A 20,864-nucleotide genomic window follows, 5' to 3' on the forward strand; every position below is an offset into this window, starting at 1 on the left:
GGGGTCTCATGATAGAGGAGGAGAATCACCACCAAGCACCTCTAGCAACCCTAGATCTGTTCCTTTTCCCCAGGCACAGCAGTGTCTGCAGTCAGGATTCACCATTAGCCAATGTAGACCTGGATACACAATCCCAGTGTGTCTCATTTGGGGGGGTTGCTGTTCAAGGTCCATGAGGAATTTGGTTACTGAATGATCCTGGCCATCCTCTGAGTGTGGCTTGCAGAGCAGATGCACCAGTGGGGAAAGGGCTGAAGGTTTAGGAACCTTCTCCCATAAAAATGCAGGAATGGGAGCATGGTTAGGGAAAAACTTTTTCACTCTGTCCCTGCTGCTGCTCTTTAGGAGGAGAATGAAGTCACTGAGTTCTTTGTCACTCTGGAGAAAGATCCTCAGCAGGAAGACTTCCTGCAGGGCAGGATGCCAGGGAATCCCTACAGCAGCAATGAGCCTGGCATCGGGCCTCTCATGAGGGACATCAAGAACAAGATCTGTCAAGACTGTGACCTGGTGGCTCTGCTGGAGGACGACAGCGGGATGGAGGTGAGAATTTCTGGAGGTGGGGATTTCTTGCACAGACCTGTGGGATGCTGGTTTTGGGCAGCTGGTGGTTGTTGGGCTGGTGATGTAACAACCTGAGCTTGTTCTTAACTTGTTCTTCTCTCCCTTTCAGCTTTTGGTGAACAACAAGATCATCAGTCTGGATCTGCCTGTGGCTGAGGTCTACAAGAAGGTGTGGTGTCCCACAAACGAGGTGTGTGTTACCTTTGTACAAGTTAACAGCACAGAGCACCCATCCTTCACATCAACAAAAAACTGGGGAAGAACCAAAATCACACGAGTCAGGATTTATTTCCTGGCATTTAATTTATTGGGTGTAACTGCTCAGCACCTTTTGGTGCTCTGTTAGGACAGATTGTGCATGGTTCTGCAATGTGAGTGATTGCAGAGCACTGCCTCAGGTGAGCTGTGTCCTGTGTCACGTGTGACTCTTCCTGAGGAACAACCTTCCCTGTGTTCCCCTGGGGAGAGCTGAATGTTGTCACTGCCTTTCAGAGCACATTTCACACTCCTTCTGCACACGAGGGTTTTGTGTGTGTGTACACACAGGGACACCAGATTGCTCCATCAGTCTGTGCTTCAGGGACAGGCCCAAGTTATTTATGCACAGAACATCCAGTGGTTCTCCATATTTGCACTTCTGCTCTCGTGTTTCTCATCAGGATCTCTTGCATTGACAAATTCATCCTTTTTTTGCTTTTCATAGTATGTGTTGTGTGTTTTTCACATGAAGAAATGCACCCAGCAGTCTTAAGGGTCTGGTCCACCACATCATACTAAGCTTGTTCCAGAGGTGGATGTGGTCCATCCACCCTTCTTTCCTTGTAGCCACTAAAATAAACTCCCACTGACACCATCAGGCTCAAGTTTACCCACTACAAATATGTTTTTAGAGGCCCTTGAGATCATAAAACAAGACTGATGTGCCCGGCATTTCTTGGTCATTCCTCATTTCCTCCTGGCCTCAAATCATCATTGAAACCTCAGTCTCCTGAAACCATTTGTGGGAAGAATTTAAACAAAGTGCCAGTTAGCCGTGAATGATGATAAAATGGGTCTCACTAAGCTTTATTTCAGTAACAAAGCCTTCAGTACTGCAAAATCACGCCCAAACCTGGTGACAGTGATTATTTTTTAGCAAGGTACCAAGTTGGAAAGGGAGGTGAGGTTAATCTGTGAGCTCTGATTTGAATTCTGATCGTGTCACTGGTGGAAATGATCCCCCTGCTGCCCCTGGGAGCAGCAAGGAGCTGTTCCCGTGGGATGCTGGGCTGTGGCTGGCGTGCAGCTCTCCCGGGAAGCAGTTCTGCTGGTGAAAGGCAGAGTTTGCTCAGCATTCCTGTGGATGAACAGCTTTCATCTGTCTTCCTTTGTGAGCACCTCCTGGAGCCGCAGCTCCCATTCCCTGGGAGCGACAGGCGCACAAGAAACGCAACCTCAGGCCCCTTTTTGTTTCCCTTGTCTCTCAGTGGCTTTTTTTGTTCATCTGCCGTTTTACCAGGGCCCCTGTGGTGTTAATTGCTGGTCGCCAGCGTGGCCTTTGAGCAGATCTTCCCCCCGGGGCTTTCCCTGTGCTTATGTATTTGCTGTGACATTAAGCACTGCTTATTCCACATTAGGCTTAGCACGATCCCTGACAGGTTTTCTCTTGCAAGGTCTCCTGCTCCCAAATCTGGGATTTTTCTTTTCTGCTTTTTATTCAGACCTATGGATTAAAAATGGAAAGTTTCATGATATGCTGTCAGTATTTCCAGCTGGAAATGCATCTGGAAAACTGTCCCTTTCTCAGAGTAAAAGCACAGCTTTTTGGCTGTATCATTCCAGTGATGTACTGTCTTACTGAAAGCTCATTAAATTGCCTTTTACTCCTCTTCCATTTGCCATCACTGCAGATTTTATCTGTTTGAAAGCTTTCATCCAGTTAGCTTGTCCTGCTTCATTTCCTGGCCTGTGCCTGTTCCCTGTATTTTCCAGGTATGCTGTGCCATACCCTCAGAGGAGAGGTTGCCATTTAAAGCAGGTGTTCCTCTGCAGATGAACCCATTTTCCTTGGCTCCATCTTTCACTGGTGCTAAAGCAAACCTGGAGGAGATGGAAGGAGGAAGAGACTGTTTATTACCAGTCTGTCAATTAATTAGCAATTAGCAATGCCAAGAAAAGCTGGGCAGACCAAGGGATGAGTTAATGATGTTTTTTCAGGTGCCTCTACTGTTGTTTTTAATTCATCTCAGGAAAGGGAGAATGAGGGAGTGAAAGATTTCCCTGTGTTCCCATCCTCAGGTGAAACAGCACGAAGGAGAGCTGGGGCTGGAGTGTCTGTACACACTGAAACCAGAACCAGGCTTGTGTACAAGTGCCCAGAGACAGAATTAATCAAAAGCTCTGCTCTTGCAGGGGGAGCCCATGAGGATCATTTACCGCATGCGGGGGTTACTGGGAGATGCAACAGAGGAATTCATCGAGTCCCTCGACTCCACCACTGGTAATGCATTTGTCTGCTGAAAGCTGGGATTAGATTTGAAATCTGAGGTTTGCTGCAGAGCAATGACATTATTATCCTCACAGCAGTGAGCTTAAAGTTGATTGACGTTGCTTTTGCTGCATTTACCTGCTTCACCTCGAGTGAAGGAGGATTTTAACAACACTTTAAAGCTGTGCTTCAAATGTGAGCACTTGCTTGGCATGGGGACCATTCTGCCCAGCCCTTCTTCATATTCCTGCTCTTAATTCTTTTCAAATTCAATACAACTGAAGTGAGTTGAATTGCTGGCAAATGTGTGCTGCTCTGCTCTCCATTTCTGCTTGCACTGCACGAGCGTGTCCCACTGTGGCTGCTCCTGCCCTCACCACCCATGTCTGTCCTGCAGATGAGGAGGAGGATGAGGAAGAAGTGTATAAGATGGCTGGAGTGATGGCCCCGTGTGGAGGCCTGGAGTGCATGCTCAACAGACTGACTGGCATCAAGGACTTCAAACAGGGCCGGCACCTCTTAACCGTGAGTCTCCCTTTGGCTCTGGACTTACGGGGTGGGAAATTCCACAGACATCCCTTGAGCTGGAGCAGTTCTTTCCCTCTCCCCTTCCTCTTGGTTAACAATTCCTTACAAAACTTGAAATGTGTAGAACCTGATGAGTTGGTAAGACTGAATCCTGTCTTGCTGGAGGGATTGATTGGTTTCTGCTTTGGCCTTACCTGAAAACCAAAGCTGTGCTAAGATATGTGTATATATATATATATATATATATATGTACGAATTTGAGGTGTACTGTACTCCAGAAGTCTGGAGATGCAGGTGTATTATTGTATTAGACTATTACTTTAGCTTCAGCAAAATTTCCACTTGTTATGAAGGTACCACAGAGAACATGTCTGCTGTGTTTTGTAGGTGCTGTTAAAACTCTTCAGTTACTGTGTGAAAGTGAAAATAAACCGGCAGCAGCTGGTCAAGCCAGAGATGAATACTTTGAATGTCATGCTGGGGACTCTCAACTTGGTAAGGACAACCTGGACTTCCAGAAGTGTTTTTTTCCATGGATTCCAATGAATTTAAGCTACTTCTGATTGCCCTGATGCCTTGTGACAACTACAGGAGATGGGAAGTGTTGCTGTGCTGGCACTGCAGATAGTCCTTTGGATGTTCCTTATCTCTTGTGGGTGGGAGTGTGGGGGGCAGTGAAACCAGCTGGTGTTCCAGGGACAGTGTTCAGGATTCCTCTTGCCACCTTAAACCAGTTCCTATTGGTGTTCCAGTGCCTCTTCCCACCTCAAACCAGTGACTTACTGCTGGTGTTCCAGGGACTGCTCCCACCTCAAACCAGTCCCTGCTGGTGTTCCAGTGCCTCTTCCCACCTCAAACCAGTTGCTGCTGCTGTTCCCCTGAGCACTGCCATCTCTTGCAGGCTCTGGTGGCTGAGCAGGAGAGCAAGGACAGCGGGGGAGCAGCGGTGGCCGAGCAGGTGCTCAGCATCATGGAGATCATTCTGGATGAATCCAACGCGGAACCTCTGAGCGAGGACAAGGTGAGTGCCAGGGCTCCTTTCCCTGGGGTTCAAGGCTTCCACACTGCTGCTCACAGGGATGCTGAGCTCCAGGAGCTGGAGGGGAGTGCTGATGGAGTCTGACCCTCATCACACTTCTGGCAGGTCTAGGCAGGCCTTGGGGAAGGGCTTGAGGAGGGCCCTGAACCAAAAGCACTGCGAGGCTGCGTCAGCATGAGTCTGGCATGGGTGGATGAGGGTTGTTACAAAGCACTGCTTGGATCCTTTCCTTCCTGCTTTGGGCCACGGGCCAGGGAGAGACAAGAAAAGACACAGCTTGGCCTTGTTTTTTGGAGTGTTTTTATATGTGTTGAAAGCATGATTGATTTTCCAGCTAATTGAGAATAAAACTGTATCTCAGTTAGACTGAGAACAAGAAGAGCTTCTCACTCATCTTTTGAAGCTGTGGGTGGACAGGAATCTGGTGTGCTTTGGGTTGGAATTGTTAGACTTTTGGCTGGAAAATGCTTTAACAGTAGGTGGAATAAGGCAGGTGTCAACTAGAGGGGTTGGTACAGCCATCCCATGAAACCTTTGGGGACGGGGCTGGGTTTTATTTTTATCAGTGACTACCCCTTCACAACTGGAGGAACCCACCAGCTCCCAGAGTGGGAGATTTATTCCTGAATGTAAATCCTGCTGCTTTTCCTTCACAGGGCAACCTCCTCCTGACGGGGGACAAGGACCAGCTGGTGATGCTGCTGGACCAGATCAACAGCACCTTTGTGCGCTCCAACCTGAGCGTGCTGCAGGGGCTGCTGCGCATCATCCCCTACCTGTCCTTCGGGGAGATGGAGAAGATGCAGATCCTGGTGGATCGCTTCAAGCCCTACTGCAACTTCGATAAGTACGTTGGCACAGTTCAGCTAAAAGCACCTAGAATCCATTGTGCTCACACATCTCTGCTTTTATTTCCTCACTGGCGCTACTCCAGTGTAATGCCAGGCTTCAGCTTCGTTTCCTCTTTCACTTCTAAGCCATTTTTGAAAGAAATAAGTGAGCTCTAGCTTGAGAAATAGGTGTTCAGAGAATATTTTGAGGTGACAGGGGCCTGAGTAGCTTTTCTGAATCTCTGAACTGGGGCAGTGATATTCAGTGATAATGTCAGTGAGAATTACAGGCAGAGTTACCATTTCTTCTCTTTGTTCAGGTATGATGAGGAGCACAGTGGAGATGATAAAGTTTTCCTGGATTGCTTCTGTAAAATAGCAGCAGGAATAAAGAACAACAGCAACGGCCATCAGCTGAAAGATCTCATCCTGCAGAAAGGGATTACACAGAATGCCCTGGATTACATGAAAAAGCACATTCCCAGTGCGAAGAAGTAAGAGTCACTATTTAATGTGTGTGGTTAATGTGTGTGGCTCTCCTGGACGTCTTCCTCATCCCATCACCACAATCTCCCAAGAAATCCATGAACAAGTGCCCATTCAGAGCTGTGTTGCAGAGGTCTGGTGAGGCAGTGCATGTGTAGGGATGAGCAGAAAGCCTGAAATCTTCCCATTTGATACCCATCCAGGCTGATTCCTTGGATATCTCAATCCTTGTGTTTCCTGCCTGTTCCCTCCTCCCACACAGCAACAGAGTTTTTGCTGTTGGTGGCCAACTCATGAACACAAATCCCCAGGCTCAGAGCTGGCACTGTGGCTGTGCACAGCATGGAAGTGGGAGTGTGACTGTCCCTTCATTAATGAGCTGATGAGGGACACCAGGGAGGGAGTGTTCCCTGCAGCCTGGAGCTGTGCTGCTGGCTGGGACAGTCCCCTCAGCTGCTGGCTTTTGTTTTCCGTGCAGTTTGGATGCAGACATATGGAAGAAGTTTTTATCTCGACCTGCACTTCCTTTTATCCTGCGCCTGCTCCGAGGCCTTGCGACGCAGCACCCTGCAACACAGGTGAGGCCAGGGGGATGCTCCTGCATTGTCACTCTGCTCTGGGGCTGGAGCTGAGGAATAATTCCTCTAAGAGCTGGTTCTACACTGATTTTCACTGGGTTTTCATCATAGTTGGAACAGTTTTGCTCACAGCTTTTCTCTACCAGAAGGTGTTGATTCTAGTCTGAAGGGAATTCTCTTCAGGGGGTAGAGCAGAGAGAAAATGCAGTTCTCCTGAGCTTACCTGTTATAAGAATGTGAAAGCCTGTTGGGAATATCAAAGTAGGCATAGGTGTGGAAGCTGCTCAGGTATTCCCTGGGCAAGTTCTGCCTTTGCAGAGTGAGTTTTGTGTGTCACATGACAAGATTGGGAGCATGACTACATGTCTTTGTCTTGATGCCTCTGCTGGGCAGCTTCAGGCATCATGTGGAAAAGTCAGAGATTCTGACTTCAATATTTCCTCCTGCTGTGTGGTGTGAGATTGGCACACCAATGTGAAGAGAAGGTAATTATTGATAAGCTCCTCAGGACGTGATTGTTGGTGTTGGAAGGCATCAATATAATGTCTTATCACAAAATAAATGTTTTCTCCAACATCCCCATCTGAGCTCCTGGTAATGACCAGTGGAGAGGCCATTTGCCTCAGTCTTACACACAGTTTTTAGGGCCCAGGAACATTAGAAAGGAAGGAACACTGGTTGCAGCTCAGTGCTCTGCCCAGCTGTCCCTGTGGGATTAGAGGGGACAGTCACTGTCCCGAGTCCCCCTTTCCTGAGCAGTGCTGTGTTCCCATCCCCACAGGTGCTAATAGGAACAGACTCCATCACCAACCTGCACAAACTGGAGCAGGTATCGAGTGATGAAGGGATTGGGACGTTGGCAGAGAACCTCCTGGAGGCACTGAGGGAGCACCCCGAGGTGAACAAGAAGATTGACGCTGCGCGGAAGGAGACGCGCGCTGAGAAGAAGAGGATGGCCATGGCCATGAGGCAGAAGGCCCTGGGCACCCTGGGCATGACGGTAATGGCTGGGTGCTCTGGTCCTTTGGGGGCTTTTCTTCCTGCCTGGCCCAAACTGCCTCAGCAGGAAGTGTGTAAAGTGATTTATTGATGAATATTGCAGAGCTGCAGCCCCAGGTTTGCTTCGTGCTGCTGGGAGGGAACGCAGCTGCTGGGAGATGGGATGGGCATTCCAGTGCCAGTGGTGGGCATGGTGTGGTTTGTCATTCTTTTTAACCTGCTGGAGCTTTTCTCTCTTGCAGACAAATGAGAAGGGCCAGGTGGTGACCAAGACTGCGCTGCTTAAACAGATGGAGGAGCTGATAGAGGAACCAGGACTGACATGCTGCATCTGCCGGGAAGGATACAAGTTCCAGGTAATGGGAGCTAAAAGTTCTGGGTAGTGAGAGCTAGAAGTTCCAGACAGTGGGAGCTAAGAGTTCCAGGTAATAGTGGTGGGAGATTCAAGTTCCAGGTGAAGGGAGGCACATTTTCAGAGCCCTCTCAGCTCCTAACCGGACTTGCCAGTAGCTGGTTGCACAAGTGCTGGCAGTGGAAGATCGGGAAGTCTTGGGCTTGGTTCTTGGGATCAGTAGTTCCAAGGTGGCTGGGAAGTGGAAGTGTGTTTTCAGTGAAAGCTGGAAAAACACAGGATCAGTTTAAGTTTGAGGTTGGGACTGGGAGAGGTTCAGTTCAGTGTGGTGTGGCAGGAGCAGGAAATGTGCCCTGTTGCAGAGCAGAGTGGTTGCTAAGCCAGCTGTGTGTCCTTGCAGCCCACCAAGGTGCTGGGGATTTACACCTTCACCAAGCGCGTGGCGCTCGAGGAGTTTGAGAACAAGCCCCGCAAGCAGCAGGGCTACAGCACAGTGTCTCACTTCAACATCGTGCACTACGACTGCCACCTGGCAGCTGTCAGGTATGTCTGCCCACTGCCAGGCCTTGCCAGGGGGGGTTGGCATCAGGGCACTCACCCTGGCACTCGGATGGCTGGGCTGGGTTGATCACTTTGCAGCCTCTGTCAGCGTGGATGTTGCAGTGCCTTTCCACACCCAAGCAAATGTTTCCAAATAAGGAAAAGGGGTTTCAGTTTCACCTCGGACTTTTAAGGAAAAGCACCAGAAACTTCTGTGTTTCCTTCACTGTGGTTGACCCCGTGCCAGCACAGGGGCACTGGTTGCCTCTTTGGGATGTTTCTCAAAACCTGTGGCTGTTTCTAATGGCCAGCAAGCCAAATAACCCTCCTAAAACATTAAGTACTTAAGAAGGAGCACAGAAGTGCTCAGGGCTTTTTGGGGTACCTTAGCCAGGTGTAAGGGCTTTCCTGCACCTGAGCGTGGCTTGTTTGGTTTTTGTGTCATTTGTTATTTTCTCATTTAAAACCTTTTGATTTTCAAAGCACATCTGATCGGCTCTCACAATTATTCTAAGCCCTTCTGAGAGGTGCTGGACAGCCTCAGAACCTGATACACATTGCTGAGGCTCATTACACGCTGGCCTCAGATTGTATCAGGTCTGCTTTAACACTGCTGGACTCTGCCAACTCCAGCATTGAGAGAAGCTGTTGAATTGTCATTTTTGGGATGTTTCCTCAGACAAAAGCTTGCATCCATCCTCCTGATTGCCTGGTGTGCTCTCTTTCTCTGTGCAGACTGGCTCGGGGCCGTGAGGAGTGGGAGAGTGCAGCCCTGCAAAATGCCAACACCAAGTGCAATGGGCTCCTGCCAGTGTGGGGGCCCCACGTGCCAGAGTCTGCTTTTGCCACGTGCTTGGCACGGTGAGTACAGACAGGTTCTTCCCCACCTGGGTGAGTCAGGTCCTTGCAACACACGCTCCTGAAATCTTGGGATCAGGGGTGGTGCAGCTGAATCTTGGTAAAACTGAGCCATTTCAGGTTCTGCCATCAAAAGTGAATCTCCTAAAAAAGTGCAGGTGTCTGTTTGCTCCTTGGCCTCATTTAAATAATTTCAGAGCCTCCTTAGCCCCCAGTCACTGCTGAAGGTGCAGTGTTGATTCATTTGTGGCCCAGTGAGCCCCTTCTGCACAAAAGAAACCTTCTGATGCCAGTGCATTCCCTGGTGTAGATTTCCAGACTTGTCTTGGATGGTACTGAGATAGCAGTTGAGCTACTGTCTGGAGCAGATGGAGATGCTGTTGTCAGGATTCACCTTGTGCTGGGTTTGTAATATCACATTAGAAATTTTGAACCTGACAAAGGGTAGGTGTAGATCAGATACTGGGAAGAAAGTCTTCCCTGTGAAGGAGTATGCACTGGCACAAGATGCCCGGGGAAGTTATGGGTGCCCCATCCCTGGAAGTGTCCAGTGCCAGGTTGGATGGGGCTTGGAGCAGCCTGAGGTGGTGGAAGGTGCTCCTGCCCATGGCAGGGAGTGGGACTGGATAATCTTTAATATCCCTCCCAACCCAAACCATTCTGGGATTCTGTGCAATCAAGAGTGGTAACATCCTGGAAGCATTTCAGCCAGGGAGCTGTGTCCCAGGTCCTGGGCATGGGAAAACAGTATTGATGAGTGGACAGATATCTGCAGATGGAATTGGATTTGCCAGAGTGAGCTGAAAGGCTCCCTTTGGGGAGGTTAATCCAAGGTAGCAGGGGCAGGCTGCCTCTGTGTCGGCTGTTCCTGCTTTAAAGCTTTCCTGTGCCATCTCTGCTGGCATCCTGGGCCGTGCTATGGCAGGAGGAGCTCTGGGAAGGTTCCCTGCTGTTTTGCAGACACAACACTTACCTCCAGGAGTGCACGGGGCAGAGGGAACCCACGTACCAGCTCAACGTGCACGACATCAAGCTGCTGTTCCTGCGCTTCGCCATGGAGCAATCGTTCAGCATCGACACCGGGGGCGGCGGCCGCGAGAGCAACATCCACCTCATCCCCTACATCATCCACACCGTGCTCTATGTGCTCAACACGTCAGTGCCACCCCTCCCTGCCCTCCCCCAGCCCTGGCCCTTGCTCTCTGCACCGGGCAGCACAGATGGGAAATCACACCGAGTTTTAGGAGGAGCGGGGGTTGCACATCCTAAGGAGGTTGTTAAGGATTTACATTGTTGGGAGTGAAGCCTGGACATGCAGGATAACAGGGAACCTATTGAGTAAAAGCAATTGGGAATTAGCTTCTCTTTCCATTCTAGATGTAATTATTACCTCTGGGGTGAGCAACAGGGTTATTACATTAAAGAAATTCTGCCAGCTTAATTTTCTCCTGAGCAAGCAGAAGAGACACTGTGATGAAGTAATTGTTAGTTGGAAACTTAACCCTGATATCTTTTTATTCAGTGTTCAAGTAACACAGTTTTATTTCCAGATTTGACATCCCTGGAGGAGGGTTCAAGTTCATCAGATTTTCCTGATATTTTGAATTATTTTTTGGGGTGACTATTGTTATTTTTTACCAATAAACAGCAGTGCTTTGGCACTGCACTGAGGCTATGTGGCCACATCCATTGGCACCCAGATGCTTTGGAATACATGAGCTGGTTCTGATCCTGCAAAAATGGGATGCCCATGGATATCCTCTGTTTGAGGAGTTAGATATTAGTAAGTAATACTAATTAGATGAGAGTATAAATATTAAAATACACAGCAAGGTCACTCCAAATGCAGTGCAGTAAAATCCCTCTCACTTTCCCGCCTGGAACTAATCAAGGTTTTGGCTGTAATACAATTTGTCTTTTGTTTTTAATATCTATCTCCAGATCCCTGTGCTATTGTTTTCCCAGTCCTTTGGGAGACAAATAAATGGAACTATTTGTTTCATCTTGTTAGGCTGCTGTTGGCACCACAGAGCCCAGAACCCGCTGGGCAGATGTGGAAAAAAGGCCTTCTGTACTTCCCAGACAGAATTTTTAATATTAAATGGAGAAAATAAAGAGCTACTACTTGGCTCCCAGCTGCATCTTTCAGCAGATGAAAAGGTCACACAACCCTGACAGCTTCATGTGCTGGGATGCTGCTTGATGCCTGATAGGGAGAGTTTATCTCACTTCAATGTCAAGGGTCTGACCTGGCTAGCAGCCTCTGCCTGGTGCAGTAGAGCCACAGAGGTGGTGAAGTGTGATGCAGCTTCCCAAAGTCTCCTGTAACATGGTTTGCACTGTCAGTTCTGGGGTGTCAGGACTCTTGGGACACTGGAGCTCTGAGGGAAAGGAGGAAAATGATAAAATATTTATATAAGCTTGCAGTAAAGTGCAGTGTCTTTTGGGGTTGAATTGGGCCTGTATCTTCCCAGGGGTTGCTTTTGCAGTAGAGGAATTGTATAAATGGATCCAGGTGTGGCTGCAGGAGCTGCAGTGGCTGTGTGGTGTCCCATGGGAGATGGCACCACTCCAGTGCCTGGCCTGGCTCCATCTTTTTCCCAAAGAAAGGGAAAAATACCTCTACAGAGATGTCGTCTTCCACTAGGGCAATGGCAACTGCCTGGCAAACCTCTGGTGCCCCCCACAACTGCAAGGGAAATGTGTTTGCTTCGCTGGGAGCAAATCCTCAACCAGGGGGTGAATTTGGGAAAAGCTGGTGGTGCCCACAGGGAGCAAATCCTCAACCAGGGCTGAGTCTGAGGTGTGCTGGTGGTGCCCAGCTGGTTCCCTGTGCAGGGTGCCTGGGCAGTAGCAGAGTTGGAGCCCGCTGGAGCCAGAGCAGCCTCTGAGGCTTTCCTTGCGTTGCAGGACCCGGGCGACCTCTCGGGAGGAGAAGAACCTGCAGAGCTTCCTGGAGCAGCCCCGGGAGAAGTGGGTGGAGAGCGCCTTCGAGGTGGACGGGCCCCACTACTACACCGTGCTGGCCCTGCACATCTGTCCCCCGGAGAGGTGGAGGGCCATCCGTGGGGACATCCTGCGGCGACTCCTCGTCACCTCCCACGCGCGTGTGGTGTCCCCAGGAGGGGCCAGCAGGTCAGTCACAGAGCTTGTGTCACCATCACAGAGTGGCACCCACTCGTGTCACAGAGCCATTGTGTCATCATCACAGAGCCACTCGTGTCACTGTCACACCCGCTCGTGTCACTGTCACAGAGCCACTCGTGTCACTGTCACACCCGCTCATGTCACTGTCACAGAGCCACTCGTGTCAGTGTCACAGAGCCACTCATGTCACTGTCACAGAGCCACTCGTGTCACTGTCACACCTGCTCGTGTCACTGTCACAGAGCCATTCATGTCACTGTCACAGAGCCACTCGTGTCACTGTCACAGAGCCACTCGTGTCACTGTCACAGAGCCACTCGCAGCTATGGGGAGTGTGTGTAGTTTACACCAGGTGTTAACCCCTCTGAGTAACCTCTCCTCTCAGTGTTGCAGAGCTGCAGAATCCCAGCCTGGCCTGGGTTGAGTTGGTTGGGAGAGACCCTGAAGCCCCCACAGTGCCATCCCCTGCCATGGGCAGGGACACTCCCCAGAGCCCAGGGACATCCCCAGAGCCCAGGGACACCCCCAGAGCCCAGGGACACCCCCAGAGCCCAGGGACATCCCCAGAGCCCAGGGACATCCCCACAGCCCAGGTTGCTCCAATCCCCATCCAGCCTGGCCCCGAGTGGCTGCAGCTGCACCCCAGGGCTGGTGTGAGCAGGAGCATTTCATTCTGGATGTTCCTTGCAGTGGATCAGTGAGCTGATCAATGGAAGCTTTTCCTTTTTCCTCCCCCATCTCAGCACTGCAGTGGCTCCAGCCATGAGCTGTCTCTGAGCTGTGCCTCACTCCCTGTTTGCCTCCCTAAAGAAGCTCGTTCTGGGCCCTTTTGATCAGTGCTCCATCCTCCCTCAAATAGAAAAATAGAAATAGAAGTCAAATGCCATTGCTTTTTAAAAAGAAAAAAATCAATAGCAGCTGTCAGGCACTTAAAGCACAAGAATAAGTGGCTGTGCCTGCCTGACAAAGGCACAATATTTCCAGAGAGGGAAAAGGAATTCCAGTTTCTGAAAGGATGATTTGAAATAGCTGTCATAATTAGGAATCAATTCATTATTATTCTAAGTCGCCTTAAAGGGCATTCTTACGCTGATGACATTAATTAGGTGTTTGATAAAGTCATTACATTGTAGTTGCACAAACCCAGCATGAACCAGTGCTCTTGGAAAAGGGAGAGAGCTCTGAAAGGGGCTCCTCTATTGATCTCAGTGCTGCTCTCAAGCTCCCCTGGCTCCTGTTCCCTGTTTCCAGCAGCCTGTCTGAATCCTGGGGGTCTGACAGATCCAGGAGATGTCCTGGAGGCTCAGGAGGGTGCAGCTCTTCCCTGGGCTGGCAGAGCTGAGCCCAGGGTGGGTTTGCTGCTTTTTAAACCCTCCCTAAATGTTCTGTTCCTTCCCCAAGCAGCGCTGTAATAAAAGCATATTGGAAGAGGCAGAGCCAGGAACTTCCAGCTGAAGCATCCAATGCCTGGAATTTCAGAGGAACACACTCAGAAATAGTGCTCAGGAATTATGTCAAGGTTTATTCAAGGGCTTTCTTTAATCTCTGCAGACTAAGAGAGCACAAAGCCTCCTTCTGATAAAGCCTCTCAGAAATAGCAATATGGCAGCTCTGATTTCCAATCAGAAAGCACAGTTCTGTGCTTATTTATTCTGGTGGAAAAGCAGGAAGAGGGCGATGGATGGTGAAAGGCTCTGCAGATAAGTGCCAATATCTTGAATTTGTAGGCTGAGGCAGAGAGGAAGCCACTGGCTGTGACACCAGGGTAATGTCTGCATGCAAAGGATTAAAATTGGCATTCCACGTTCAGGATGGAAGCAGCTCCATGCCCAGAACCAGGGTGAAGGCTGGGGACACTCAAGGGCTCACTTCTACCTGTGCATCCCAGAAAGGGACAGGAGACACTGCAGGAACCCCCAGGACATCTCCAAAAAGCTGAGGATCTGCTCATGATCTGAATCCCTGTAAATCTCGGGAAGGTGCAGGAATGCTCTGCATTCCGTCATTCCAAGGCAGCAAATCCCACACCTTCCCTGTCCCCTGGGAGGTGCCCATCCAGCTCCTCAGCTGGACCAGTCACACAGATTTGGGGAGAATTGAGCCAAAAAGGGTTTCTGGCTCTGTCAGGAGTGATGGTACCACAGGTACCAGGGGGAGATGCTCAGCACTTCCCTTGGTTTGGAAACTTCTCCAATTTAAACCCAAAGATTAAATTAGCAGAATGGATCCAAGTTCTGGGTTTGTTCTGTTTTTGTAAATACAATTTACAGATTCCAAAGAACCGAATCGAGTGTTCATTGTTACTGAACCACAAATTCTGGCTAAAAGATCTGTAGATGTTTTTCAGCATAGCTTTCATCTGGAATTTGGGAGGAAAAGACCCTTTTGGTTTTTTTTTTTCCCTTTGCTCTTCACTGTGACCTTTGTAAAACACTCCTGAGGGAAGTGAGGCTTCCCCAGTGTCTGGCTTTGTGCTGGCAGTCCCTGTCCAGCTGCAGGAATGAAACCCAGCAGCTGCTCCAGGAGGTAACTACAGCCCTAACCCACAAGGGCCTTTTGGTTTTCAATTAAAGGAGCAGACTCCAATGAGATCAAACCCATTCACATGAAGAGAAAAGTCTGTCTTGCAGTATTGGGGAGGCTGGAATTAGCCTTGCTCTAAGTTGCTCTTCATCCCGTGGAAATTTAGTCACCTTTACTAATTGGTTTTCCTTTCAATAATTAAGCTGAGCTGCCCGAGCAGGCTGCCACCTACTAAGATGTCTGTTTTAAAGGCACACACACAAATGGAGCCTTTTAATAAGAGCAGCAAAATGTTCATTTTTCCCCCAAAGGTCCCAGTCTGGGGCAGGTTGCAGCTGGACCCCCTGTTGTGTTGCTGATTTGCAGCAGCAGCAGCTGAGCTGGTCCTGGGTGCCTAAAAAAAGGGATTTTTTGTTTTTCCAAAGCTCTGAAGTGTTGAGCAGGAAGCAGCATGTGATGGGGCAGATGTACCTGAGGAGCACAGGCACGAGAATTCCAAACCCATGAGAGCTGCTGGCAGGAGGTTCTGCCTTGCCAGAACCTGTTTGTGATTAATCCTGCAGACTTTGGGAGCTGCTATCCCAGCACACTTCGGCACCTTTTAGGGCATTCCTGCTGCTCCAAACCCAGATGCTGGATTTCCAGGAGAAGTCCTTTCCTGGCAGGAGAATAACCAAGGAGATATTAAATAGAAATTCCTCAATTTCTTCAAGGACAAGGAGATTTCCCTCAGAATCTTGCAGAAATGCTTTTATGAGTTAGGAGCACAAAGCTGTTGTGTCACTGCTACCCCCCGTGTGTGAGACCTGGATTTGGTCATTCCTTCAGGCATCTGCTGTTCTCCCAGCACTGAACACACAAACAAGGGCTGGACATTGTTTTTTCCCGCTCTGCCATTGACTTCCTGTGTAGTCTTTGCCCTCCAGTTCCCTCTGTGCTGGTTTCCTTCCTGTGGAAGAGTGTTTTAGTGCAGAGCTGCTCTGTCACACAGCACAGGGGCTGCCCAGCCTCAGGAGCTGCTGCACCAGAATCTCAGAGGACACCCAGAGCCCATTCCCTGCGTGTCACTGATGGGCTCTGGCTGTTCCAGCTTCCATGCTGCTTCATCAGGTGGGTTATCCAAGCTCCCAGTGGAGTTAATCCCAGGCTGGTTTCCTCCTGCAGACTGGCAGACAAGGCAGTGAAGGAATACGCCACGTACCGCTCGGGCCTGCTCTTCTGGGCACTCGTAGATCTCATTTACAACATGTTCAAGGTAAGGAGAGCACTACAGCCCCTCTGCAGAGCTCCACTTCAGCTTTCTTACCCCAGCAATTACAGGGGTTTGAAAGAGAAATTAAAATTTGAAAGCCCTTTCTCCAAAATCTTTGGAAACAAAACTTCACAGAATCTCAGGATGGGTTGGGTGGGAAGGGGCCTTAAAGCTCATCCAGTGCCAGGGGCAGGGACACCTTCCACTGTCCCAGGCTGCTCCCAGCCCCATCCAGCCTGGCCTTGGACACTGCCAGGGATCCAGGGGCAGCCACAGCTTCTGTGGGCACCCTGTGCCAGGGCCTCCCACCCTCACAGGGAAGGATTTTTTCCTTCTTTTTTGTTCTGCACCTTGTAAAAACAGGCCACAAGAAGCTGCCTGTGCTCATTGTGCCCCTTGCAGTTCAGTAGCTGAAGAATTGAGAGACTTTTCCAGTTGGCAGCACTCCTTTCTTGTGTATTTGCTTCTTTCTCCTGTTCATTGTTCATGGAAGGAAGGGCATTGCAGGCCAGGGAAGTGGTTGGGTGAGGAAGGAGACGGGGGCAGAAAGAAACCTCCAGCTTCCAAAGAGGATTCAGTACTCAGGGTGAGAAAATGCCTGGGACCTTGTTTCATTCTGTAAAAAAAGATCATGAAGTTGCAGTTGGGGAATTGTTTTCTCTCTTGGTTGTTTGCAAGAGGCAGGGATGGAAATCCAGGAGCAATGGGAGAAGGCACCAGGGCTTGCAGTAACTTTTGTTTTTTAATGAAATAATTCTTTCTGGCCTGATTTGGTGTCTTCATCCCCTGCCAGAAGGTGCCTACCAGTAACACGGAGGGAGGCTGGTCCTTCTCTCTGGCTGAGTTCATCCGACACAACGACATGCCAATCCACGAGGCTGCAGACAAGGCCCTGAAAACCTTCCAGGAGGAATTCATGCCAGTGGAAACGTTTTCCGAGTTTTTGGATGTGGCTGGTGAGTGTTTGCTTGCCCTTTTATAGGCTGCCTTGTGCAGCTCGTGACTGGAGACAGCAGCATTCCTGACCCTGGGACAGGGAGAGGAGGGATCAGCACTGCCCAGCCACAGCCTGAGCTGTCCCAGCACTGCTGGGACACACACCTGAACAGCCCCAGGCAGGAAAACCTCCCCCCTAAACAGCTGTAGCACAGCTGGAAGGTGCTTTGGGGGGTCTGAAGGCTGGTGAACAGATGTGACCATGCAGCAGCTGGGTGCAGCCAGAGTTGCTCCCCAAGGATTTTGGTGCCTCCAGGAGTCAGGAGATGCTGAAATCCTGCAGGGAAGCTGAAGCTGCTCGTTGTTCTCCCAAAATCTGTACCCCAGGCCAATCTCTCACTGCCCAGCACAGGGAGCAGAGCTGGGACCCTGGAGCTACCCAAGAGCAGTTCCATGTGGATTTAGTGTTTCATTAAATTCACATTTCAGTCCCTCCTGCACATGCATCCAGCAGGGTTTACCCTCCTCGTGTCCAGCCCCAAAATAACCCTGCAGCTGTCAGCAGCTCACACATGGCCCAGCACAAATCCCTCCTGGGGCAGGACGAACAGCCTGGTGGGGCTGATTGTTCTCTCTTGTCTTCTTCTGTTCCAAGGACTCTTGTCAGAAATCAATGATCCCGACAGCTTCCTCAAGGATCTCCTGAACTCCATCCCCTGAGCCGCCAGCACGGAGCAGCTTTGGGCAGAGCCTCCATCGCTTGCCTTCCACCCCTCTGTGTCCCTCCTCGTGCAGTCTGTCCCTTCCCCGAGGAGTGCTGCAGAATTTTGTTGGAATTTATTTTTGTTTTGTTTTATTTCCCTTTTATTTTTTTTCTTTTTTTTTTTTTTAATTTTCTACAATTTTTCTTCATGGAGTGATTTGGAATTTAGATTTTATCTTGTGTTTCAGCGCTTCTATCTGTAAAGCCTTGTGCATTCAAGCTGTTTGAAAGAACTTGTACAGAGAGGAATCCAAACCAGTAAATCTTAATGCTTTAGTGTGCACCTCTTTGAAGTTAAATAAACCGAACAAATGGGTAAGCTGGGCTCGACTAGTGCTTGAAGCAGGCAGGAGCCTCCATGCCCGAGGTGTTCCTCACGTTCTCTGTCCAGCCCTGGGCCTGCACAAGGAGCCCCAGGAAGCTCCCAGGAGGAGCAGCCAGGCACTCCCTGTTCCTCAGGGTCTGTGTGGGGCTGGAGCCTCAGGGGCTCTGCCAGGACAGCCTTTCCCCCTTCCTTCCCTCCCTTCCCTGTGCAGGCAGCAGCTCCATGGCCCCTCCATGGAGTGTCCAGGGCCTGGCCTGGCTCCCTCCAGGCTGGATCCAAAGCTCGCTGTGCCTCCAGTGGGTGGCCCCTCTCTGGGGGCTGCTCTCATCCCTGTCCCCTCTCTGAGAACCCTCAGCTGCAGCCAGAGCCCTGCACAGCCCCCTGCAGCCCTGCATGCCCTGCATGCCCTGCCCTGAGCCCAGCACTGCTCCCCACCTGTGCATGCTGGTAACTCACCTGGCACAGTTCTGCTGACACCTGGTGAGGCTGGAATCTAATAAAGCTTTCCCTGGATGCCTGGTCTCTGTTTGAACTTGAATTTCCTAGCACGGTCCCATCCCAGAAATAATAATAATAATAATAATTTGAGAGGCTGAGTAACTCCCCAGCCCCTTTGGTGCCTGCTGTGAGTGTTGGCCACGCGCTGGGGTTGGCAATTAGCAGAGGGGTGAAGGTGCAGTGTTTTTGTTCTCACCTCCATCAGTGGGGGCTGATGTCACTCCTGGCAGCTGCAGCTGCTGCTGAGGAGGGGACCTGGGCAGGAGATGCCCGGGGAGGTTTGGGTTGGTGCCCCACAAGGGCCTCGGGGCTGGGGGTGTGTTGGTGGCTCTGCCTGTGAAGTGCAGGAGGGGCTGGTGTGGCCTTGGCTCTTTGGAGCAGCCGTCCTGCACCTCTGCTGCCCTGGAACCACATCAGAGAGCAAAGACACCTCTGAAAGCCCGGCAGAGTCAGGGCTAACAGTCCTCTCTCCCCACGGCAGCTGGGCTGCTCCAGGCTGGGTGCAGGAGTTACCCAGGGCACTGCCGGGCACTGCCAAACCCCTCCCAGAGCTGGGAGCAGCAGGAGCCTTTGTGCCTGAGCCTCTCGAGGTTCTCAGCACGGTGCAGGGCAGTGACCCCTCCGTGTTTTGGCTTTGCCGTTTGTGTAACACGGAGTGCAGAAGGTTTGGGGGCCGGCAGGAACACCAGGCTGCCTTCCTTCCCTCTGTGTCTTCCCTGACAAAACCAAACTGCTCTTGGCTGTGCTCAGCTCCTGCTGCCCGGCTTTGCCTGCAGCTTTCCCAGCCAGGGAGCTCCAGCACAGCTCGGGGTGCAAATCCTGGTTTGCTGCACTTGTGCTGGCACAGCTCTGTACAAACACATTCAGCCGCTGCAGGAGCCAGTGAAGTTCCCAGCAGGGAAATCCCTGTTTCTGCCCCTCAGTGGGTCACCAGAGCCTGGGAGCTCCCAGGAGCAGAACGTGGTCACTCCTTGTTCAACATTAATGACAATGAGCAGGTGGCACCTCAGAGGGAGGAGTGACACTGTTCTTGCAAACAGCCTTGCAAGAAGCTCCTCAGAGCTGTCCTGGGTGGCTCTGCGGTTGCCCAGAGATGTATTTTGGAAAACAAAGGTGGTGCAAGCAGAGCCTCCCTGCCCAGTGATCTGTGGACGAGCCAGAGCTGAAAATGGGAACGTCCTGACGGTGCTTCGTGGAGCAGATGGGAGGGACTAAAGGTGACAACAAGCCCAGAAGATGTGGAGAGGAGCAAGAACAAAAGGAAAGTGTTTTGGAAAGTTTCAGCTGGTCCAGGCCACCCAGAGAGGCTCCAACGTTCTCAGTGCTGCACAAAGGCGAAGAGCTCCAGGCTCCAAAATCCCCTGGAATGGGGCTGGAGAGTCAGCAAGGACTTTGGGGAGTTTGTTACTTAAATTAGGAATGAGAAGACTGAGGGGAAATGCCTTAAAATGGATGAAATTACCCAAAATAATGAACTGAACCATAAGCTGAATAACAGAGGCAACCACTCCTAAAAAAAAAAAAAAATTTAGTTTATTTGCCAAAGACATTATTTGGGGAAAAGAAGTCCTTTGTGATGCAGGAGAGCCTGGCTGAGCTGTGGGATTGTTTTTAACCTGATTCTGAGCAGGAGCTCCCAGAGTTTCTGACATCTCTGCGCTGGGTTGGGCTCCAGGATTTAATTAACGTGGGGATTAATTAAATCCGGGGAGAGCAGGGACCTGCTGACCCCATCTGCTGCAGGTGTCACAGAAACCCGACCTTCCCCAGGAATTCCGTGATGTTTCCTTGTCCTGCCGCCTCCTCCCCCTGAAATTCCCTTTTCCAGGTGTGGGGGTGCACAGAGCCGGGTGTCCCTGAGCCGGGCTGGGGCTGAACCTGCCCTGCCCCTCTCTGCACACCTCTTGTGTCTCTGCAATTGCTCAGAAATGCTCCCAAACAAACCCCGGGCCGGAGCTGCTGAGCGCAAACACAGCGAGCTGTGACGTTCCAGTGCCACAAAACATTCCCTGGGCTTTTTCCAATGGAGGAAAAGTGATTTTTTTTTCTCCCTGGACTTGTGTTTGAGGCACCTTTCAGGACACGGCAGGGCCGTGGTGGGGACATCTTGGGGCTGCAGTCCCCCAGAGCTGATGGAATCCCACCTTCTCCTGCAGGAATGTCACCCCAGGCTCTGCAG

The 20,864-nt window shown here is 50.6% G+C and overlaps 1 protein-coding gene across 5 annotated transcripts in view; it reads left to right on the top strand.

Annotated features, from left to right (window-relative positions):
- UBR4 (ubiquitin protein ligase E3 component n-recognin 4) overlaps window positions 1-18,700 on the top strand; it is an 81,959-nt gene extending 63,259 nt beyond the window's left edge. For all 5 annotated transcript variants that reach the window (XM_066334418.1, XM_066334419.1, XM_066334420.1 and 2 more), the window contains 18 exons: window positions 346-543; window positions 674-754; window positions 2,956-3,043; window positions 3,429-3,556; window positions 3,947-4,054; window positions 4,461-4,580; window positions 5,255-5,445; window positions 5,749-5,922; window positions 6,393-6,492; window positions 7,274-7,492; window positions 7,734-7,847; window positions 8,244-8,386; window positions 9,119-9,244; window positions 10,202-10,396; window positions 12,152-12,376; window positions 16,076-16,166; window positions 16,957-17,119; window positions 17,755-18,700. In XM_066334418.1, the coding sequence (XP_066190515.1) occupies window positions 346-543; window positions 674-754; window positions 2,956-3,043; window positions 3,429-3,556; window positions 3,947-4,054; window positions 4,461-4,580; window positions 5,255-5,445; window positions 5,749-5,922; window positions 6,393-6,492; window positions 7,274-7,492; window positions 7,734-7,847; window positions 8,244-8,386; window positions 9,119-9,244; window positions 10,202-10,396; window positions 12,152-12,376; window positions 16,076-16,166; window positions 16,957-17,119; window positions 17,755-17,819 (2,529 nt within the window). In that variant the 3' untranslated portion in view covers window positions 17,820-18,700. The remainder of the gene's footprint in view (window positions 1-345; window positions 544-673; window positions 755-2,955; window positions 3,044-3,428; window positions 3,557-3,946; window positions 4,055-4,460; window positions 4,581-5,254; window positions 5,446-5,748; window positions 5,923-6,392; window positions 6,493-7,273; window positions 7,493-7,733; window positions 7,848-8,243; window positions 8,387-9,118; window positions 9,245-10,201; window positions 10,397-12,151; window positions 12,377-16,075; window positions 16,167-16,956; window positions 17,120-17,754) is intronic.
- Window positions 18,701-20,864: the final 2,164 nt, after the last annotated feature.

The sequence above is a fragment of the Sylvia atricapilla genome, chromosome 22 (assembly GCF_009819655.1).
Source record: "Sylvia atricapilla isolate bSylAtr1 chromosome 22, bSylAtr1.pri, whole genome shotgun sequence".
In the NCBI taxonomy this organism is placed as follows: Eukaryota; Metazoa; Chordata; class Aves; order Passeriformes; family Sylviidae; genus Sylvia; species Sylvia atricapilla.